Source organism: Fonsecaea nubica, assembly GCF_001646965.1.
Source record: "Fonsecaea nubica strain CBS 269.64 chromosome Unknown Scaff55, whole genome shotgun sequence".
Classification (NCBI taxonomy): Eukaryota; Fungi; Ascomycota; class Eurotiomycetes; order Chaetothyriales; family Herpotrichiellaceae; genus Fonsecaea; species Fonsecaea nubica.
In genome coordinates, this window is record NW_019173728.1 from 48,210 (window position 1) to 64,265 (window position 16,056).

The 16,056-nt window shown below is 53.2% G+C and overlaps 6 protein-coding genes across 6 annotated transcripts; 4 read left to right on the forward strand and 2 right to left on the reverse strand.

Annotated features, from left to right (window-relative positions):
• Positions 1-164: 164 nt before the first annotated feature.
• On the reverse strand, positions 165-4,229 carry AYO20_07667 (hypothetical protein; the record flags this gene model as incomplete). The annotated part of the gene is made up of 2 exons (XM_022645952.1): positions 165-1,174; positions 1,223-4,229. 2 exons carry the CDS (start codon positions 4,227-4,229, stop codon positions 165-167), a joined length of 4,017 nt encoding a protein of 1,338 aa, XP_022498042.1.
• A 585-nt stretch (positions 4,230-4,814) lies between these two features.
• AYO20_07668 (hypothetical protein) lies at positions 4,815-6,831 on the forward strand (the record flags this gene model as incomplete). The annotated part of the gene is made up of 3 exons (XM_022645953.1): positions 4,815-6,108; positions 6,192-6,350; positions 6,395-6,831. 3 exons carry the CDS (start codon positions 4,815-4,817, stop codon positions 6,829-6,831), a joined length of 1,890 nt encoding a protein of 629 aa, XP_022498043.1.
• Positions 6,832-7,468: 637 nt separating this feature from the next.
• Positions 7,469-9,232, forward strand: AYO20_07669 (hypothetical protein; the record flags this gene model as incomplete). Its single annotated transcript, XM_022645954.1, has 4 exons — positions 7,469-7,619; positions 7,685-7,900; positions 7,984-8,329; positions 8,383-9,232. The coding sequence occupies 4 exons, from the start codon at positions 7,469-7,471 to the stop codon at positions 9,230-9,232; spliced, it is 1,563 nt and encodes a 520-aa protein (XP_022498044.1).
• Positions 9,233-9,770: 538 nt separating this feature from the next.
• Positions 9,771-11,438, forward strand: AYO20_07670 (hypothetical protein; the record flags this gene model as incomplete). The annotated part of the gene is made up of 2 exons (XM_022645955.1): positions 9,771-10,183; positions 10,241-11,438. The coding sequence occupies 2 exons, from the start codon at positions 9,771-9,773 to the stop codon at positions 11,436-11,438; spliced, it is 1,611 nt and encodes a 536-aa protein (XP_022498045.1).
• A 923-nt stretch (positions 11,439-12,361) lies between these two features.
• On the forward strand, positions 12,362-14,122 carry AYO20_07671 (hypothetical protein; the record flags this gene model as incomplete). The annotated part of the gene is made up of 1 exon (XM_022645956.1): positions 12,362-14,122. The coding sequence occupies one exon, from the start codon at positions 12,362-12,364 to the stop codon at positions 14,120-14,122; it is 1,761 nt and encodes a 586-aa protein (XP_022498046.1).
• An 85-nt stretch (positions 14,123-14,207) lies between these two features.
• On the reverse strand, positions 14,208-16,037 carry AYO20_07672 (hypothetical protein; the record flags this gene model as incomplete). Its single annotated transcript, XM_022645957.1, has 1 exon — positions 14,208-16,037. The coding sequence occupies one exon, from the start codon at positions 16,035-16,037 to the stop codon at positions 14,208-14,210; it is 1,830 nt and encodes a 609-aa protein (XP_022498047.1).
• Between the last annotated feature and the right edge of the window lie 19 nt (positions 16,038-16,056).

The following is a 16,056-nucleotide window of genomic DNA, read 5'->3' on the forward strand; positions in this document are numbered from 1 at the left end:
ACCGCATGCATGCTTTTCTTTCTTTTTCCTCCAGAGCTGGCTTTTCGCTCTCCTCGTCGCTCTCGACCGACCATATCTTTTTGGTACTCTTACAACCTCTCAATCTACGATACGTCGACACGGACCTGTCTCCGTGAAACCGCGGATGGCCACGTTGACGTTTTCTAGGATCGACCACCACCTCTGGGTGAGTCTCGTCCCGCCTCAGCCCGCTTGATCTCCTCGAGTATCAAATCCCGCGCGGTCAGAACGCCATCCTCCTTACCCACAATCGTGATAGCTTCTCCTTCCTCACCCCTGTTGGAATTTCTGTTCGGAACTTGAATGTCACAACCAGACTGTCTCCTGATAGCATTAATCGTCGAGCCACCTTGCCCGATGATGTGGCGGTGAAGTCTAGGGTCTGGGAGGATGAGGAAGCCGGTGTGTTGAGGTTCGGCAGCTTTCTGAAGCAGTGATTGGATCTTGTCTTTGGCTTTGGCGACAGTCTCGTCGGTAGCATCTTTTCCAGCCAAGATCACCCAGGGGATTTCCCCAGGTTCACTGTCCGATCCCTGCTGGTTAGAAACAATATCCCATGAGTAGTCCTCCTTCCCAGGTTGATCAGTGATCAGCGGCATATCACCATTCGTCGTCCGTGTCCGAGATCCGCGGTTGGCAGCCGGTTTGGGTGGCGGCCTCTGTCCATTGTGATCGACACGAATGCCATCACGAGACAGCTCTCGGAATAGAGCACCATTTTTGGACACAATATGATGCAGAGACCGTGGAACCATGATTGTTTCGCCCTGAGGCTTGGATATCATCCCTTGTATGCGCTCCTTGGCCTTGGCCACATTTTCCGGGCGACCGATGATTTTGACGCCGGTGTGTCCAGTGCCCACTCGAGGTACATCAAGGATGACACCGAATTCTGCTTCAAGTTTCTTTCGAATGCTACCATTCGGCCCGATCAAAGAACGGTGTTGGCTTATCGGGACGTCGATTGTCTCGGTCGTTTGGTTCTCCCGCTCATCCACAAAGGCTTGAATGGCTGCGAGGATCTTCTCGACGACGTCAGCCGTGCCCCTGACGGTAAGTTCATCAGACTCGTCTCCTTGCCGAGGGAAGCGGACGTGTTCTGCACTAGTACCGGTGCCACCCGCTTTAGCGACCAGGTTTTGGATATGAGAGCCTATAAAAAGTCAGCATGTTATTTCATGACTGTAGTGACAGGACATACCGCCAGCTCCAATAAGGGGACGGTGATGCTTTCGGTCCACCGTCAAAGTCCGGGTAACAATGTTGTCAAAAGCTTTAGCTCGCTTCTCCAGCTCTTGTTTGGCCTTCTCGACTTGTTGCTTGGTGCCTTTGATTTGGATTGTCACACGATCAGAGCCATCAGCCTTCGGGATATCGATCTGCGCTCCCGTGTCGGCTCGGAGCTTCTCCATCTCCTGGCCACGTCTGCCAATGAGGGAGGCAATCTGCCCTTGTGCCACAGACACGGTCGCAGTGTGCGAGTTGTCAACCAAGTACTGGTGGAGACTCAGCAGCTCGTCACGCACCTTCTCGGCCTTTGCTCGAGGTCCTCGTATTCTGATCTCATCATGAGGCTGACCGCGACCAACGCCAACTTCACTCGCAGTATCGGCGGCAGAGGCGTCGTCGTTAAACTTCTGCACCTTCGGGAAGTCAATCCGCACCGTATTGTCGACCTTGCTTTGAATTTTCTGCAAGTTCTCTCCGTTTCTGCCCACCAACATACCATGGAACTTGGGGTCAATTTTGATGGCGAAATTGACTTCATCCTCCCATTGCTTGGCTAGCCGTAGAATTTCCGCTTTGCATGCCTCAGCCTTCTTCGCCGGACCTTTGATGGTGACATGTCCATCCTCGCGAGTGTCGATTTCCACGTCATGCTTTTCACGCAAAGCCCGGATGTTGGCACCCTGTTTTCCGATCAAGTTCTTGTTGAACTGTGCGGGGAAAGCAAAAGTCGTCGTGTATCCACGCTCTTTCTCATCTTCTTCTGCCTCTCGGAGGAATTCTTCGATCTTCTGGCGGAGTTCTGCGATATCTGCCTCGCTTGGACCACGCAGATAGACTCTTTCGGATGGCGAGCCTCGGGAGACGCCATTGGCTTGTCGTGGACCGCCTCGAGTGCCACCAAAATCCACTTGAACCGGGAAAGATTGCGGAGGCATTGGTCTAGGCTCGTTGTTCACGAATCTCTTGACCTTGTCCTGGAACTTCTTCGGGACGTGGATATCCTGCACTGAAATGCCTTGGTGGGGGATATTGGTCAGCAACAGTGCCTGTGCTTCCTGTAGGGCTTTCTCAAATCTCGCCATTTCAGTCTGGGTGGGTTTGTTGCGAGGAATCGCAAAGGGCTGATCCCGTGAAGGTCCCTCGTAGACTAGTACGACGGGATCTGAGCCGTCCTCGGGCACGATCATGTGGACACCCAAATTATCCCTCAGATTGGCTGCATGCATTTGCTCAAGATGAGGATGGAAGAAAGGATCGACCTCGACCAACTGAATTCTTGCCGAAGGATAGGCTTGAGTAATTTTGGAAAGCTCGTTGCGTGCAGAAAGTGTCTTCTGCGGGTCGTTGCTAATGACAGTCCAGCTCGGAGATGCACTGCTGCTCGGCGGGAAGATGATCTCGGCGCCATGAGATTTCATGAATTCGCGCTCGATCGCTTTCTGTTGAAGATACTGTGCAAGTGCTCTTGAGTGGCGCTCTGGGCCTTGAGGGGCATCGTTGAAATGCTTATGCATGTCGACGGCCCGATTGTGTTTTCGGGACATGAGTTCTTCGGCCAAATTCCGACCGGCCTCGAGCTTGTCTCTTGGGCCGATGATATGGATATCCTCCGTCTCATGATTAGGCGGCGGCAAAATAACAGCACAACCGGTCTCCTCTAAGAACTTCAAGGGGTCCATCCCGCGCTCGCCGACGATGTATGGATGCAGAATCTGTTCAGCGGCGAGCTCTTCGAGGAGGAGCTCTTTCTGGAGCTCTTCTGCCAACTGCTCTAGCAATAGACGTGCTTCTATTGTTGCAGCTTGGTCACCAGAAATGACAATGTGATTATCTCCATGAGGGATAAAGGCAGGAGGTTGATCCACCTCAGCAGGCCGTGGTGGTGGTTGTTGCTGCCACGTATGGTATTGCGGCACGTTGATGCGAACGTCGCGTTCTTGCTCCAACTGTTGGAGTCGGTCTGCGTGACGACCAGCGATGAAGGGATAGAATTCCGGGGGAATATTGCGCACGGGAAGATCGACCTTGGGCTGCAGTGACTTGACCTGGTTTGAGATTTGCTCATAGACTTGTCGAACCTGAGCAGCGTTTCCACGAATCTCGACCACATCAGTCCTGACATCCTCGGGGCTCGTCACAGGCTTGGTATCACGATCAATATGTATCCGGACATTGAATTGACTTTCCAGCTTCTTGATGTTTCCACCGGCTTTGCCAATGATCTGCGCGGAGACGGTGGATGGAATTTCCAGTTTGACTTGTTTCTCAAGCGTCAGTTCCTTGGAGACGTACATCAGGGCCTCGGTGACTCGTGCCTTGGGACCTTCAGCAATGAATTCAGTTCGAGTCGCGAAATTGGTGGACTTTGGAGTGACGATAACGTTGAATTTCTTCTTCACGTCGTTCAAAACTCGTGACAGGGGTTTGCTCTTGTCCAAGTCGGCATTGTCAATCTCGAAGGAGTCACGATATCTTCCGGGAAGGACGACGTTGCTGCGTGGGCCGGCTGTAGTTACTGGAGTCCGGGCACCAGACGTAGAGTTCGGTGTTGGAGCACCAGAAGACGTCGGTCGAGATCCCAGGGCGGGAGACCCGTTTGTTGGAGCAGCTTTTGCAGATGCACTGGCAATCCAACCGGGCTGTCTGGCGGACGCAGCAGTGGCAGCTCCCAAAGCCGGAAAAGCCTCCTCAGACTGAGTGTCAAGCACCGGAGGTTTGTCAGTCGCCTTCTGCTTTCCAGCAGCCTTGGCCGACATTGGGGCATTGCCAGTCCCATTGGTTGTGGTTGTAGCATCTTCCGCCTCTTCTGCAGCGTGGTGGGAAGGGGGCGGGTGTTGAAGATCGTCTTCATCAGGCACTTCTTCGACAGTCACATGATGCGCTTCTGCGGCCTCGTGTTTCTCCTGCATGAGTTGAGCTGGAGTCTTGGTCGTGCTGGAGCCGGCATTTGCAGTAGAATCTTCCGTTGCGGTGGCCATGGTGGTGGTGGTGGCTCCAAAGAAAGCCTCGAAAGAACCGTTAGGGGAGGAACCGAAAGGGCAGGACGGGAACCGAGAACGCTTTGAAAGGTCAGGGTGAGGCAAGCATGAAGCTCTTCCCACAGACTGTCTCAAAGTATAAGGTTAAGGCAAAGTGAATAGCAACCTCTGTCACTATATCAAGGGTGCGGTAAGGATAGTAGAGAAGAAGTGAAGTGTCGTTTGGTAGATCAACACAAGGCGAGGGAAGGTTGCCATGCGGAAAAAGGACGCTTGGTGTCTGGTTATATTACGGGTTGTGGAGAAAGGCACCTGGCGCACCCACAGCATCCACTAGAGGAATCCCCCGGGCCCCTCGAGGCCCTTGTAAGTTCCTATGTTCGAGTTGGTTCCTTATTACTGTCCCGGAACGGAGAATCAATATTCCAGACACCGGACTCTCTGGACTGGAAAAACATATCTCCGTCTCACTCTTCCCTCTTGTCCTGTGTATCTCTCAGATCAATCACTTCCGCAGTCCCTCCCATCCTCCAGAGAATTGTCCAAAAGTGACCCCAATGATTGCATTGGTATCAGCTGTTTGCAATGCAGCCACACCCCTTGCTCATCCTGGCACTCGTCACCACCTGCCTTGCTGTTTGGCCGCAACCTGCTGAGATCCAGACCAGTGATCGAGTATTGTGGCTTGATTCAGCCATTCGTGCAACTCTTCGCTGTGAAGAGCAAACTTTTGAACTCTATGGCCCTTCTGGCTTACAGACCGGCCCTTTAGCCGGTGTGCTCAATGGCGCGTTCGAGTTCACACAGGGTCTAATGGATAAGCTCCAATTTCCCTTTGTGCACAGAAACAACAGCGGCGAGCCTGTGTTCTCTGAGAGGTCAATTGTGCAGAATAGCGTACGCGAGACGATTCGATCGATTCAGCGGTCCAAGTTTGTCCCCTGGAAGCTTTACAAGCGACATTCCGCTTTCGAACCAGATCCACAAGCTCCTCGTCATTACATTTCCACATTGGATATCCAGCAAGGTGCCTGTCCAAAAGCAGAACCACTCGTTCCGCAAAGCTATTTTGGGGATGATGAATCCTATGCGATTGATATTGACGACCACGGCATTGCTTCCATCAAGTCCAACTGCAGTATAGGGACGATTAGAGCCCTGCAATCCCTTGAGCAGCTGTTTTTTGCCCACTCGACAGGATCGGGGTCCTACACACCATTTGCACCATTGTGCATAGCGGATAGAGCTAGATGGCACCACCGTGGGTTGAGTATCGACATAGCCAGAAATCCTTTTGATTCAAAGGACCTGACACGCACAATTGATGCTATGGCAATGGCTAAGTTGAACAGACTGCACATCCATGCGACTGATTCGCAAAGCTGGCCCCTCGAAATACTTCCTTTGCCAGACCTGGCCCGAAAAGGGGCGTATCAGCCTCATCATGTTTGGGGTACTGACGTCCTTCGTGAGATTCAGATGTATGGTGCTACGAAAGGTGTTTCGGTCTTCATCGAAATTGATATGCCCGGGCACACAGCCTCTGTAGCATATGCGTTTCCAGACTTGATTGCAGCATTCAATGAACTGGATTGGTCAACCTTTGCTGCGGAGCCTTTGAGTGGCCAGCTTAAGCTCAATTCTTCGGCTGTGCACGAATTCGTGACCACTGTCCTTGACGACCTCTTGCCGCGAACACGACCTTACACCTCTTTGTATCACGTTGGTGGCGATGAGTTGAATCTGGCGGCGTATCTCCTTGACGACACGGTGAAGAGTGACGACCCGCAAGTGTTACAGCCGTTGCTGCAGAGATTCATTGACAATGTCATCGAGGCATGCATTCGCCATGGACTTCAGCCAATTGTCTGGGAAGAGAGTAAGCTTCCCCTGGAGGGTGTTTGGGAGTAGTGGCAACTTTGAAGAGTTGTGGTCCTTTGTTCGATGCTAACCACACACTAGTGCTTCTTGACTGGAACTTGACACTACCTTCTGTGTTGAATAATGCTCCGTCGAGGCAAACCTTGGTTCAAGTCTGGCGGAATAGCGAGCGGATTGAAGAAGTGTTGAAACGAGGCCATCGGGTAATATTTGGAGACTACCATTACTGGTATCTCGACTGTAAGTGCCACCCGCTCGACCAGCAGACGCTACTGACCATATAGGTGGCTTTGGCGTCTTCCTCGATCCTTATCCCTCTGGCAAGTCGCCTCCTGGAGTCCCCTACAACACATCGGGCGGATACCCTAGCAGATTGAGAAAGCCATACCTTGACTATTGCAATCCCTACCACAACTGGCGGCAGATGTATACCTACAATCCACTGGCGAACATTAGCACCCACCTCCAGGAGGGCATTGAAGGAGGTGAAGTCTTGATGTGGTCCGAACAGACTGACTCGAACGACCTTGATTCAAAGTTGTGGCCCCGAGTTGCCGCAGCCGCAGAAGTACTGTGGGCGGGAGTTAGAGAAGAATCGATGCTTGAGGACGCCACCAAGAGACTGGGAGAGTGGAGGGAACGAGGGGTCATAGATCTGGGGCTCCGCATGTCTCCAGTCACCATGACATGGTGTTTAATGGAAGGTGGATGCAACCTATAGCGATTGAATGCGATAAGGAATGGTAATCGAGGGTTTGGATGAAGATGAGTATCTGGTGATCTGGGATCAATCGTCCAAGGAACCACCCAGGCTGATCTAACAACTGGAAACGGGATTTCCTTGCGAGATGGGATGCCTGTCATTGGCCCATACGAACAGTCTAACTCGGAAGACGTACTTCGTAAGATTCTAAACGGAATACGAGGCCGTTCTGAAACCTGCTCGCTGTTGGCGAAAGCTTGGAATGGACCTATCACTCTATTTCCTCTTCGTTCGAGCAGCTCTAGAATATCAAGCAGAATGAAGAGGGAAATGGTGATGCCTGATTCATTTAGTGTGGTGGCATGATCTATATAAGTTTGTAGTTGGTAATGCAATGTTGGTGGGTGGTTCCGGGTGGTTGCCTGTTCCCCCATAAGACGCTCTTTTGGGAAATAAGAAACCTTGACCCCAGACTCTGGCTCCATGCCTTACAAGTAATCAACTTAGGGCTAGGATAAATCCCCGACACCCTGAAACATCTGGACTTTTGTTGCCTCTTCTCTGAATTGACATTGGTTCGTGTTTTGCGCATTGATCAGTTCTGTACAACGTACAAAGTACAAAACGGGGCACACGCAACGCATCCTTTACAACCATGGTGTTCCAACTCCGTCCATGGCAATATTTGACGCTCGCGGCACTCCTGGCGTTCGTCGCCTCGGTGTACATCAAGAGATACAGAAAATGGAAGAAGGTCGCCGCCCTGGGCAGTGAAGCGCCGCGGGTCACAACTCGGTTCATCTTTGGTCAGGCTGCCCTGTTATCGTACACAGGACATCAAATCATACTAATGCCACCCCCCGCTCTACAGGCCTGGATTTCCCTGTTCATTCGACACTGGCGATCCTCAGAAACGAAACGCTGGAATTCTGGGACTGGATCTACGAACACACCGGCACCGACAGCAAAGGAACGGCCTCGTACACGGCCGAGCTTCATCTACTGGAGGATGTTCGCGTCATCTTTACCGCAGACCCAGAGAACACCAAGGCCATCTTGACGACGCAATTCCAGGAGTTTGGTAAAGGTAAGTCGTGATCAGGTTTGGTCGCGACGAGGAGGACTTCGATGGGTTACTGATTGCTGACGGCCTGGCGCAACACACGACAGGTGAACAATTCCATGACGAGTGGCAGGACTTCCTAGGCGATAGCATTTTCACCACCGACGGGCAGCAATGGCACAACTCGCGACAATTGATTCGTCCAATGTTTATCCGCGAGAAGGTCGCTGACCTGCCATTGATCGAGACTCATGTCCGCAAACTCATAGCGTTGATGGGCACGGGAGACGGGAGTGCGGTCATGTTGAACAAACTGTTCTTCCGATTCAGCCTTGATGCGTCCACCCACTTTCTATTCGGCCACACCGTTGGCAGCTTGGATAAAGAACAGTCGGCTTTCGCTGCTGCCTTTGACGAAGTTCAACGCGTCCAATCCCTAGAGGGCCGCTTGGGGTAAGAATCTGACCGTCACTCGTCTTTGTTCGCTCAGCTTATAATTTGCGCAGGCCCTTGAAGCACTTCCGCAGCAAGAAATCCTTCTATGACGGACTGAAGACCATGGAGCGTTTCATTGAGCCGTTCATTGACGAGGCACTTTCATTGACTCCGGAAGAGTTGGAGACCAAGTTATCTCGCTCAGACACCTTTATCCACGCACTGGCCCGATATACCAGAGATCGAAAGGTTATGCGCGATCAGCTCGCGGCATTGCTGTTGGCCGGCCGCGATACCACCGCTGGAACACTGTCCTGGCTTTTCCTGGAATTGGCCAAGAATCCTCGCGCAGTTGAGAGGCTGCGTGCAGAGATCAAGGAAGTCTTGGGAACTGATGGTCGACCGCCAACCTATCAAGAGATCAAAGACATGAAGTATTTGACGTACACTATCAACGAAACCCTGCGGCTCTATCCGATAGTCCCATTCAATGTCCGTTCAGCACTCTCAGATACTACATTGCCTCGAGGTGGGGGGAAAGACGGCAATGCACCAGTGGGTTGTCCAAAGGGTACAGTGGTAGGATACAGCACTTTGTCGATGCAGCGAAGAAGAGACCTATATCCACCAATTTCGCCAACGTTTCCCTACGACCCCCTCGAATGGTGGCCAGAGCGCTGGGCGACCTGGACCCCCAAAGCGTGGAACTTCATCCCATTCAACGGCGGACCCAGAATATGTATCGGACAGCAATTCGCCATGGTAGAGATGGGATACACGATCGTCAGGATCCTGCAGGAATTCGACCAGATCATTGATTATGGGAGCAAACGGACCATGCATGTAGAGATTATCCTGACTCCAGCAGAGGGCGTGAAAGTGGGATTTCTCAAGAGTGAAAACAAGAGAGAGAAGGCTTGAATCATAGGCCCTTTGGACGGGGGCAGTCAATATCGTGGCGAAGCCGGCACTAAAACATGAGATAATGACTGGATCATTCGGTGTTGGTGGATGGGACTGGGGGAAATTGACGAATATGCATTGAAAAAGCAGCGAGACACGATGGGGAGGAGGAGAAATCTCCGTCGCTGATAAATCAATTAAAAAACATCGAAAATATCTGGCCGCTCTAAGGCTGAAAACTGTATCACGTGCGAGTTGATCAAAATACTGCGTCGCCTCTCGTTGTTCTACCATCACATACTGCACATTCCCTATCCACTTGGTTTCATCCTAGAACCCCACGCGCGTTTGTCACTCGACCTTGTTCGACGAGAGGCTCGCCCATATAGGCTCACTATCTTCAACAAAAATTCAAGAAGGTGCAACAAAGGACCCTTCTGTCATTGTGTCGCAACAACCACAAAACCGCGATCAATCCATTTCGACCCTCCTAGGGAGGCGAATATCCTTTCTCCAGACCCCGTACACCCAATTCTCACATCCTCTCTCTCTCGAAATGTCAACTATTGCCCTCGAGACGCCGCTGGCCGAAGCGCTGAGTAGCGCTGTGCACTCCAAGATTGTGGAAGAAGGCTGGACACAAGATGACGACACTTCGTTAGCCGAATATATCGTCCTCATGCTCGCAAACGGAAAGACCCAGAATCAAATCGCATCAGAGCTTGCTGGCGAGCTGTTGCAAGATGCCAAAGGAACCACCGAGTTCGCGCAGTGGCTGTTCGACCAAGTCAACCTTTTGTCTGGCGGCGGCGCAGCTGCTCCTGGTCCGGGTACAACATCACAATCATCAGAACAACCCCTGCAGGGCGAGGCGCCCAGTTCACTACCGTCGGGCGCGACAGAAAATGGAACCTCCTCAATACCTGCCGCCTATGACATGGACATGGTTGACAATGCACCTGAAAATGCGTATGTCGCGCCCCATTACAGGCCATCCACAAATCGCTTGCTAACAATGTTCCACAGACCTCGAGGCCCTAAAGGTTTACACGGTGGCCGACCCGCCGGCAGAGGTGGGCGAGGCGGTGCGACCAACAAATCCGGCGATTCAGCTTTACACCGAGTCCGTGGCAACGACCGTATAAATACTCACGGCAACGTGCGCGGCGCGCCGAAAGGACCGCGCAATATACAAAACCGAGACGTACGTCCGGGAATGCAAAAAGCATTGAATATGGGCATGACTGGTGCTAGTCAGGGCATGCAAAATCCAATGATGATGAACGGCCCACAACAAGGTCAAGGGATGATGCAGATGACGCCGCAGCAACAGATGGAATTTATGGCTATGATGGAACAACAGACGCGCATGCTGGCACAGTTTACTGGAATGATGCCGGGAGCGGCGAACCCTGCATTCTCCCAAGGCGCCAACCAGCCAAACCACCAAGGTCGGTCACTGTTCGATAGAGTCGAGTCAGGGCGTGGCCGGGGCAGTGGTCGAGGTCGGGGTCGGGGAGGCAACAGCCAGAATGGCCATGTCAAATCTCCTGCGAAAGCAAGCGACCAAGACACGGCTATGGAAGGTGATGGTCAGACGCAGGGGGCTGAAGCATCTACGACGGAGGCGCAAACGACCAGTGAGGGCGAACGAAAACCGCAAGACCCGTCCAGCACTATGTGCCACTTCAATCTTCGTTGCACCAACAAGGACTGCCCTTATGTTCACCAATCTCCGGCTGCGCCCGAAGGAATCGTTGTTGACATGTCGGAGACGTGCACGTTTGGCCCAGCCTGCAAGAACTCGAAGTGTGTCATGAAACATCCTTCGCCAGCGCAAGTTAGGGCATTCCAGTCACAGGAGCTCTGCAAGTTCTTCCCCAACTGCACCAAGCCCAATTGTCCATTCAAGCACCCGACAATGCCGCTGTGCAAGTTTGGGGCCCAGTGCAAGACTCCCAATTGTCCCTTCACACATCTGCAGGTTCCCTGCCGGTTCAATCCTTGTACGAACCTGAGATGTCCATACAAGCATGAACCGGGACAACAGAAGACGACCAATTTTGCCGATTATACATGGACACCGGACAAGCAGACCGAACAAGACGGGACCAAGTCACATGTCAGTGACAGGAAGTTTGTGGATGATCAAGCTGGGGAGGAGGAATTAATCAAGCCAGAGACGGGTACAGAGACGCAGATACGGGAGGAAGTGATTACTTGACGAGGCGAGGTCAACAGCCACGAAAGTTGAAGGAAGAATATTGGAATGGACTGAAAGATGGTTGGGAAGGCAAGCTGATGCTCCGTCATCTGCCAAATGTATTTGTACATTATGAACTCACAGCATACAACCCGGCACCTGTGCCCTGTTGACTGGGCTTCTGATAATGACGGATCAGAGATGGCCTTGATGCCAGAAGGGTTGGGAATGAAAAACCAAAGCATTCCGAAGCAAACACGCATTCATTTGACTGTTTTATGTGCTTGTTTTCGTTTTCTCTTCTCTCTCGTGATCGTTGTCTGTGGTGCATCGTGCATAGTCTGTTCTCGAGGGCCGTATTATACGGCTTCATACCTCATACTTGTCTTTCTGTAGCCCTTTGTTTCTTTCTAGAATGGCCTCTCGTGCCTCTGCGATAGCATGTGGAGACCTACCGAGACGAGGTTACATCTTACACATTATTACACTAAGTATTACATGTATACTCGTACATACATCAGTACCGGGGGCTCACTAGGTAACTTCATAACACAACCTTGAAAATTTCCCCTCTCCCGTCTTATCAAGACCGGACCATTCCAGTGCTGGGCAACCCTGGGAACTGTGCGGGAGAAAGGTATCTATCTGTACATCTGTTCTGTGGGTATGGTATATGGTATGGGCTTGTGACTCAAGACGGGAAAAAGAATTCGGTCGGGGTTTAAGAGATTTGAGGTTCTACAGGGATAAAAAAAAAGAACGGAGTCCCATTTATTCAAGGCGTCTGGGAGCAATCGAGCGCGCGGGGCGAGGACTGGCGACTTGACCAGAATCCAAGGTGTATGTATATCGGATCGCAGCACATGTGACAGACCGTGTGACATCGCAGAGACCACTGTATATCCGAAACCCCCCAGCTGCGCACCACCCGAGGGAGAAAAGCCATGGATCCAGAGACAGGCCTCGCGCAGGTCTTGAGGTCGTTGCAGAACATCTTGTCTTCACCGGACCTGGCCGTCTCGCAATACTTGGTGCCCTCGTCGGAAGAGACGACGAACAGCAAGTTCCCGGTCCTGCCTCGAGATATCCCGAGCGTGTTACCGCTTACTAGACTCGATCAGAGTCTCCCTCATTCCTCTTCTCAGCCACCGAGCGGGAGCAATCGGCAGGGAGGACGGGTCGACGACGACGGCAACGACAATGATACACGACTCGACAGACTATCCTCGCACCTGGCGACCAGCGTCCTCCCGCATCTCAACCTCTCGTCCCTCTCGCCAAACTACTACGGCTTCGTCACCGGCGGCACCACCCCTGCGGCCCTGCTCGGCGACCTGCTCGCGTCCGTCTACGACCAGAATGTCCAGGTGCACCTCCCGCGCGAGACCATAGCGACCACGCTCGAAGTCACCACCTTGAATCTCCTCGTGCAGCTGTTCCGCCTGCCGGAGGCGGAGTGGGGGATCGGACGACGTCGCGGCGGAGGAGGAGGGACCTTCACCACCGGCGCGACGGCGAGCAACGTCCTCGGCCTGGCGCTGGGGAGGGAGTATGTGCTCCGAAAGGCCCTGCAGCGCAGACGGGGCGTCTCAGTGGAAGAGGACAACGGCGATGCCGGAAGCTGCGGCGAGCACGGCGTCGCAGAACTCATGGCCCAGGCCGGCCTGCGCAAGATCCAGGTTCTCAGCACGCTGCCTCACTCCAGCATCGCCAAAGCGGCCAGCATCGTCGGCATCGGGAGAAAGAATGTCATTTCCATCTCCACCTCGCAGGGCGATGGTCTGCAGATCGACCTGGCCCGCCTGGCCGAAGAGGCCGCGAAACCGGACGTGGTCAACATCCTCGCCATCTCCGCAGGGGAGGTCAACACGGGCCGCTTCGCCACCGATTCACGCGCGCAGATGCTCCGTCTGCGCGGGATATGCGACGAGTTCGGGATCTGGATCCACGTCGACGGCGCGTTCGGGCTGTTTGGCCGCGTCTTTTCCCCAGACGACCACGACCGGGCAGAGTTCGAGGAGATGATCCGCGGCGTCGACGGTGTGGAGCTCGCCGACTCCATCACCGGCGACTGCCACAAGCTGCTCAACGTCCCCTACGACTGCGGCGTCTTCTTCACCCGCCACAAGGACCTCGGTGGAGACGTCTTCCGCAACGGCAACGCCGCGTATCTCACGTCGTCGATGACGAGCAATACAGGTGCAGACACAAACGAAGTTGGAAGCCGAGACGTCTCTGACTACGACCCCTCCGCGATCCAAAGCCCGCTGAACATCGGCATCGAGAACTCGCGCAGATTCCGCGCACTGCCCGTCTACGCGACGCTCGTGGCCTACGGGCGGCCGGGCTACCTGGACATGCTGAAGCGGCAGATCCGCCTGGCGCGGCGGGTGAGCAGCTGGCTCCTCCGAGACGAGAGGTTCGACCTGCTACCGCTGCCAGCATGTGCGGGTGGCCGGGACGAGGGCGAACAAGAAACTCTGGCAAAGACGTTTATTGTGGTCTTGTTCAGACTCAAGGATGAGGAACGGATGAGAGACTTTGTAAGGAGGGTCAACGACATGGGCAAGATCTACATGACGGGAACGGTGTGGGATGGGAAGCCTGCAGCGAGAATTGCCATCAGTAATTGGAAGGTCGATCTGGAGAGAGATGGCAAGTTGATTGAGCAGGTCTTGGATCAAGTGGCTGGCGGACAACGATGATGGGAGGTAGGGATTGAATGACAGACGCATCGCTTGCTGCCAGATGCAAGCTGGTCTTCTTCTCACCCATTCGGTACATAAACGATCAAAATACCGCACCACCAATGATAAATATCCGCTCTTCCTCCCTCTGAATCCATTGCACCACCTTATTCGCGCTCTGGGCCAACGCACTCCTCGAGGCTGTTGGACCCGCGACACAATACAGTTCAAACATCGGTGTGACCCAAGCCAGCGCCGTCGCCGACACGCCCACACTATGGTGGACCTTGACAGCTGCATGTTTGGCATGCACGCTGGCATGAAGATTGTGGTACAACGACATCAACCGTCGTCGCTGTTTCAGTGTCTCAAAGCCCGGCGAGAACGACGGCATGAAGAATTGCACGTTGCCTTTGGATTTGTAGAGGAAATGCCTCAGGACGGTGCCGGCAACGATGTCTGTGGGTGCAGGTCGGCCGGCCTGTACAGCTGTCTGGATGATGTGCATGCTCTTGTTCCGGTGAAACTCATGGACAAGGTAATTCTTCATACTGTGCAAATCCTCGAAGCTCTCTCGGTTGGCGCTCAGGAGGATGATAGCCACCGAGTCCTCTTTCGCGATGCGTTCGTTCTGGGCCATTTCCCGGACCTGCTCGCCACCCATGTCAAGAAAACTAACGTACATGTATAGATAGCCAGTGTTATTGAAGCCAGGGAGACAGACTGGAATCCAAGAGTCTCCACCACCGGCCTTGACACCCTCGGCTTCAAAAATCATGTTGAATATCAGTTGCAGATCACTTGGGTGCAGAGAGTGTTTCTTCGGTCGGATGACGCTGACCAGTCTCCCTCCAGCGACCACAAGCCCATAGAGTAAGTCGTCTACTCGGGCTTTGATCATTGTGCTGTTGATGATGTTACGGTGCGACTTTCTGATCTTTAAACATTCCAGAGCCGACAGGAGCGCGGACGGCGAACCTCGCGTAAAGCTGTCTGCTAGCGAGGACAGCAGTACTTCAGTGCCTTGCAATGGCCGTCTGAGGTCGGTCGACGGACGGACCGAAAAGATATGCGTCAGAGTTGGTAATGTCAGAGTCGATAAGATCTGCATATAGAGGGCTTCAAGCTGAACTCGGACCTGTGCCTCACTTTCCGGAAGACTTGTTATTCCTACTAGGAACAAATTTGTCTGTGAAAGCACGACAAACAATACTCCACCTGCTTGGAAACTTCCCAGCTGGTCACCTGCCTCTGAGTAGGAGGAGATGATAGCCTGAATGATACCCACGTAACTCGAGATGACTGCGTCCGATCCATGCCTAGTATAAATGGGCTTACCGGCCGCAGACAAGATGATGAAATGCTTGCGCTTCGACATCCAGTGCTTTTGAGCCTCCTCTTCACCAACAACCTTCTCGTCCACCTCTTCAAACTCCTTGTCGAAATCAACGTCCCCTTCGTCATACAGGCTCTCCGACTCTGTCTCGAACAATCCTCGAGAACTGCTTACTGATGCCGACAGATTTTGTTCCTCATGCACATCTCCCTCGAATATGCTTTCCGCATCTTGAATATACCGGCCCATGGGTGCATAGCTTCTGATGCTGGAGTTGTCCTCCCCGACATCACTGGTTCTGTTGCTGGGCGAGGGGCGAATAGAGTGGTTGGAGGGTGTGCGAGAAGAACTGACGCGCAGTTCTTTGGAGCCGTCAGGTCGGTTGTAAGCGTTTACATCGGTCATGGACACCGCCGTTGTTGCCCCTGCTACGAGACCTCGAGTAGGCGGGCGGGAAGAGTGTCCTGTAGAGGGCATGGCTTGCATGAGGCTCAATTCGCTCGGTCGTGGAGGAAGGGGAGGTCGTTCTCCTTCTGAGGCGGTCGAAGCCTGCCGACTCCTCGTTGTCTCGGGAGTGGCATTTTCCGCGCCATCCATCCTAGAGGCTGGCTCAGAG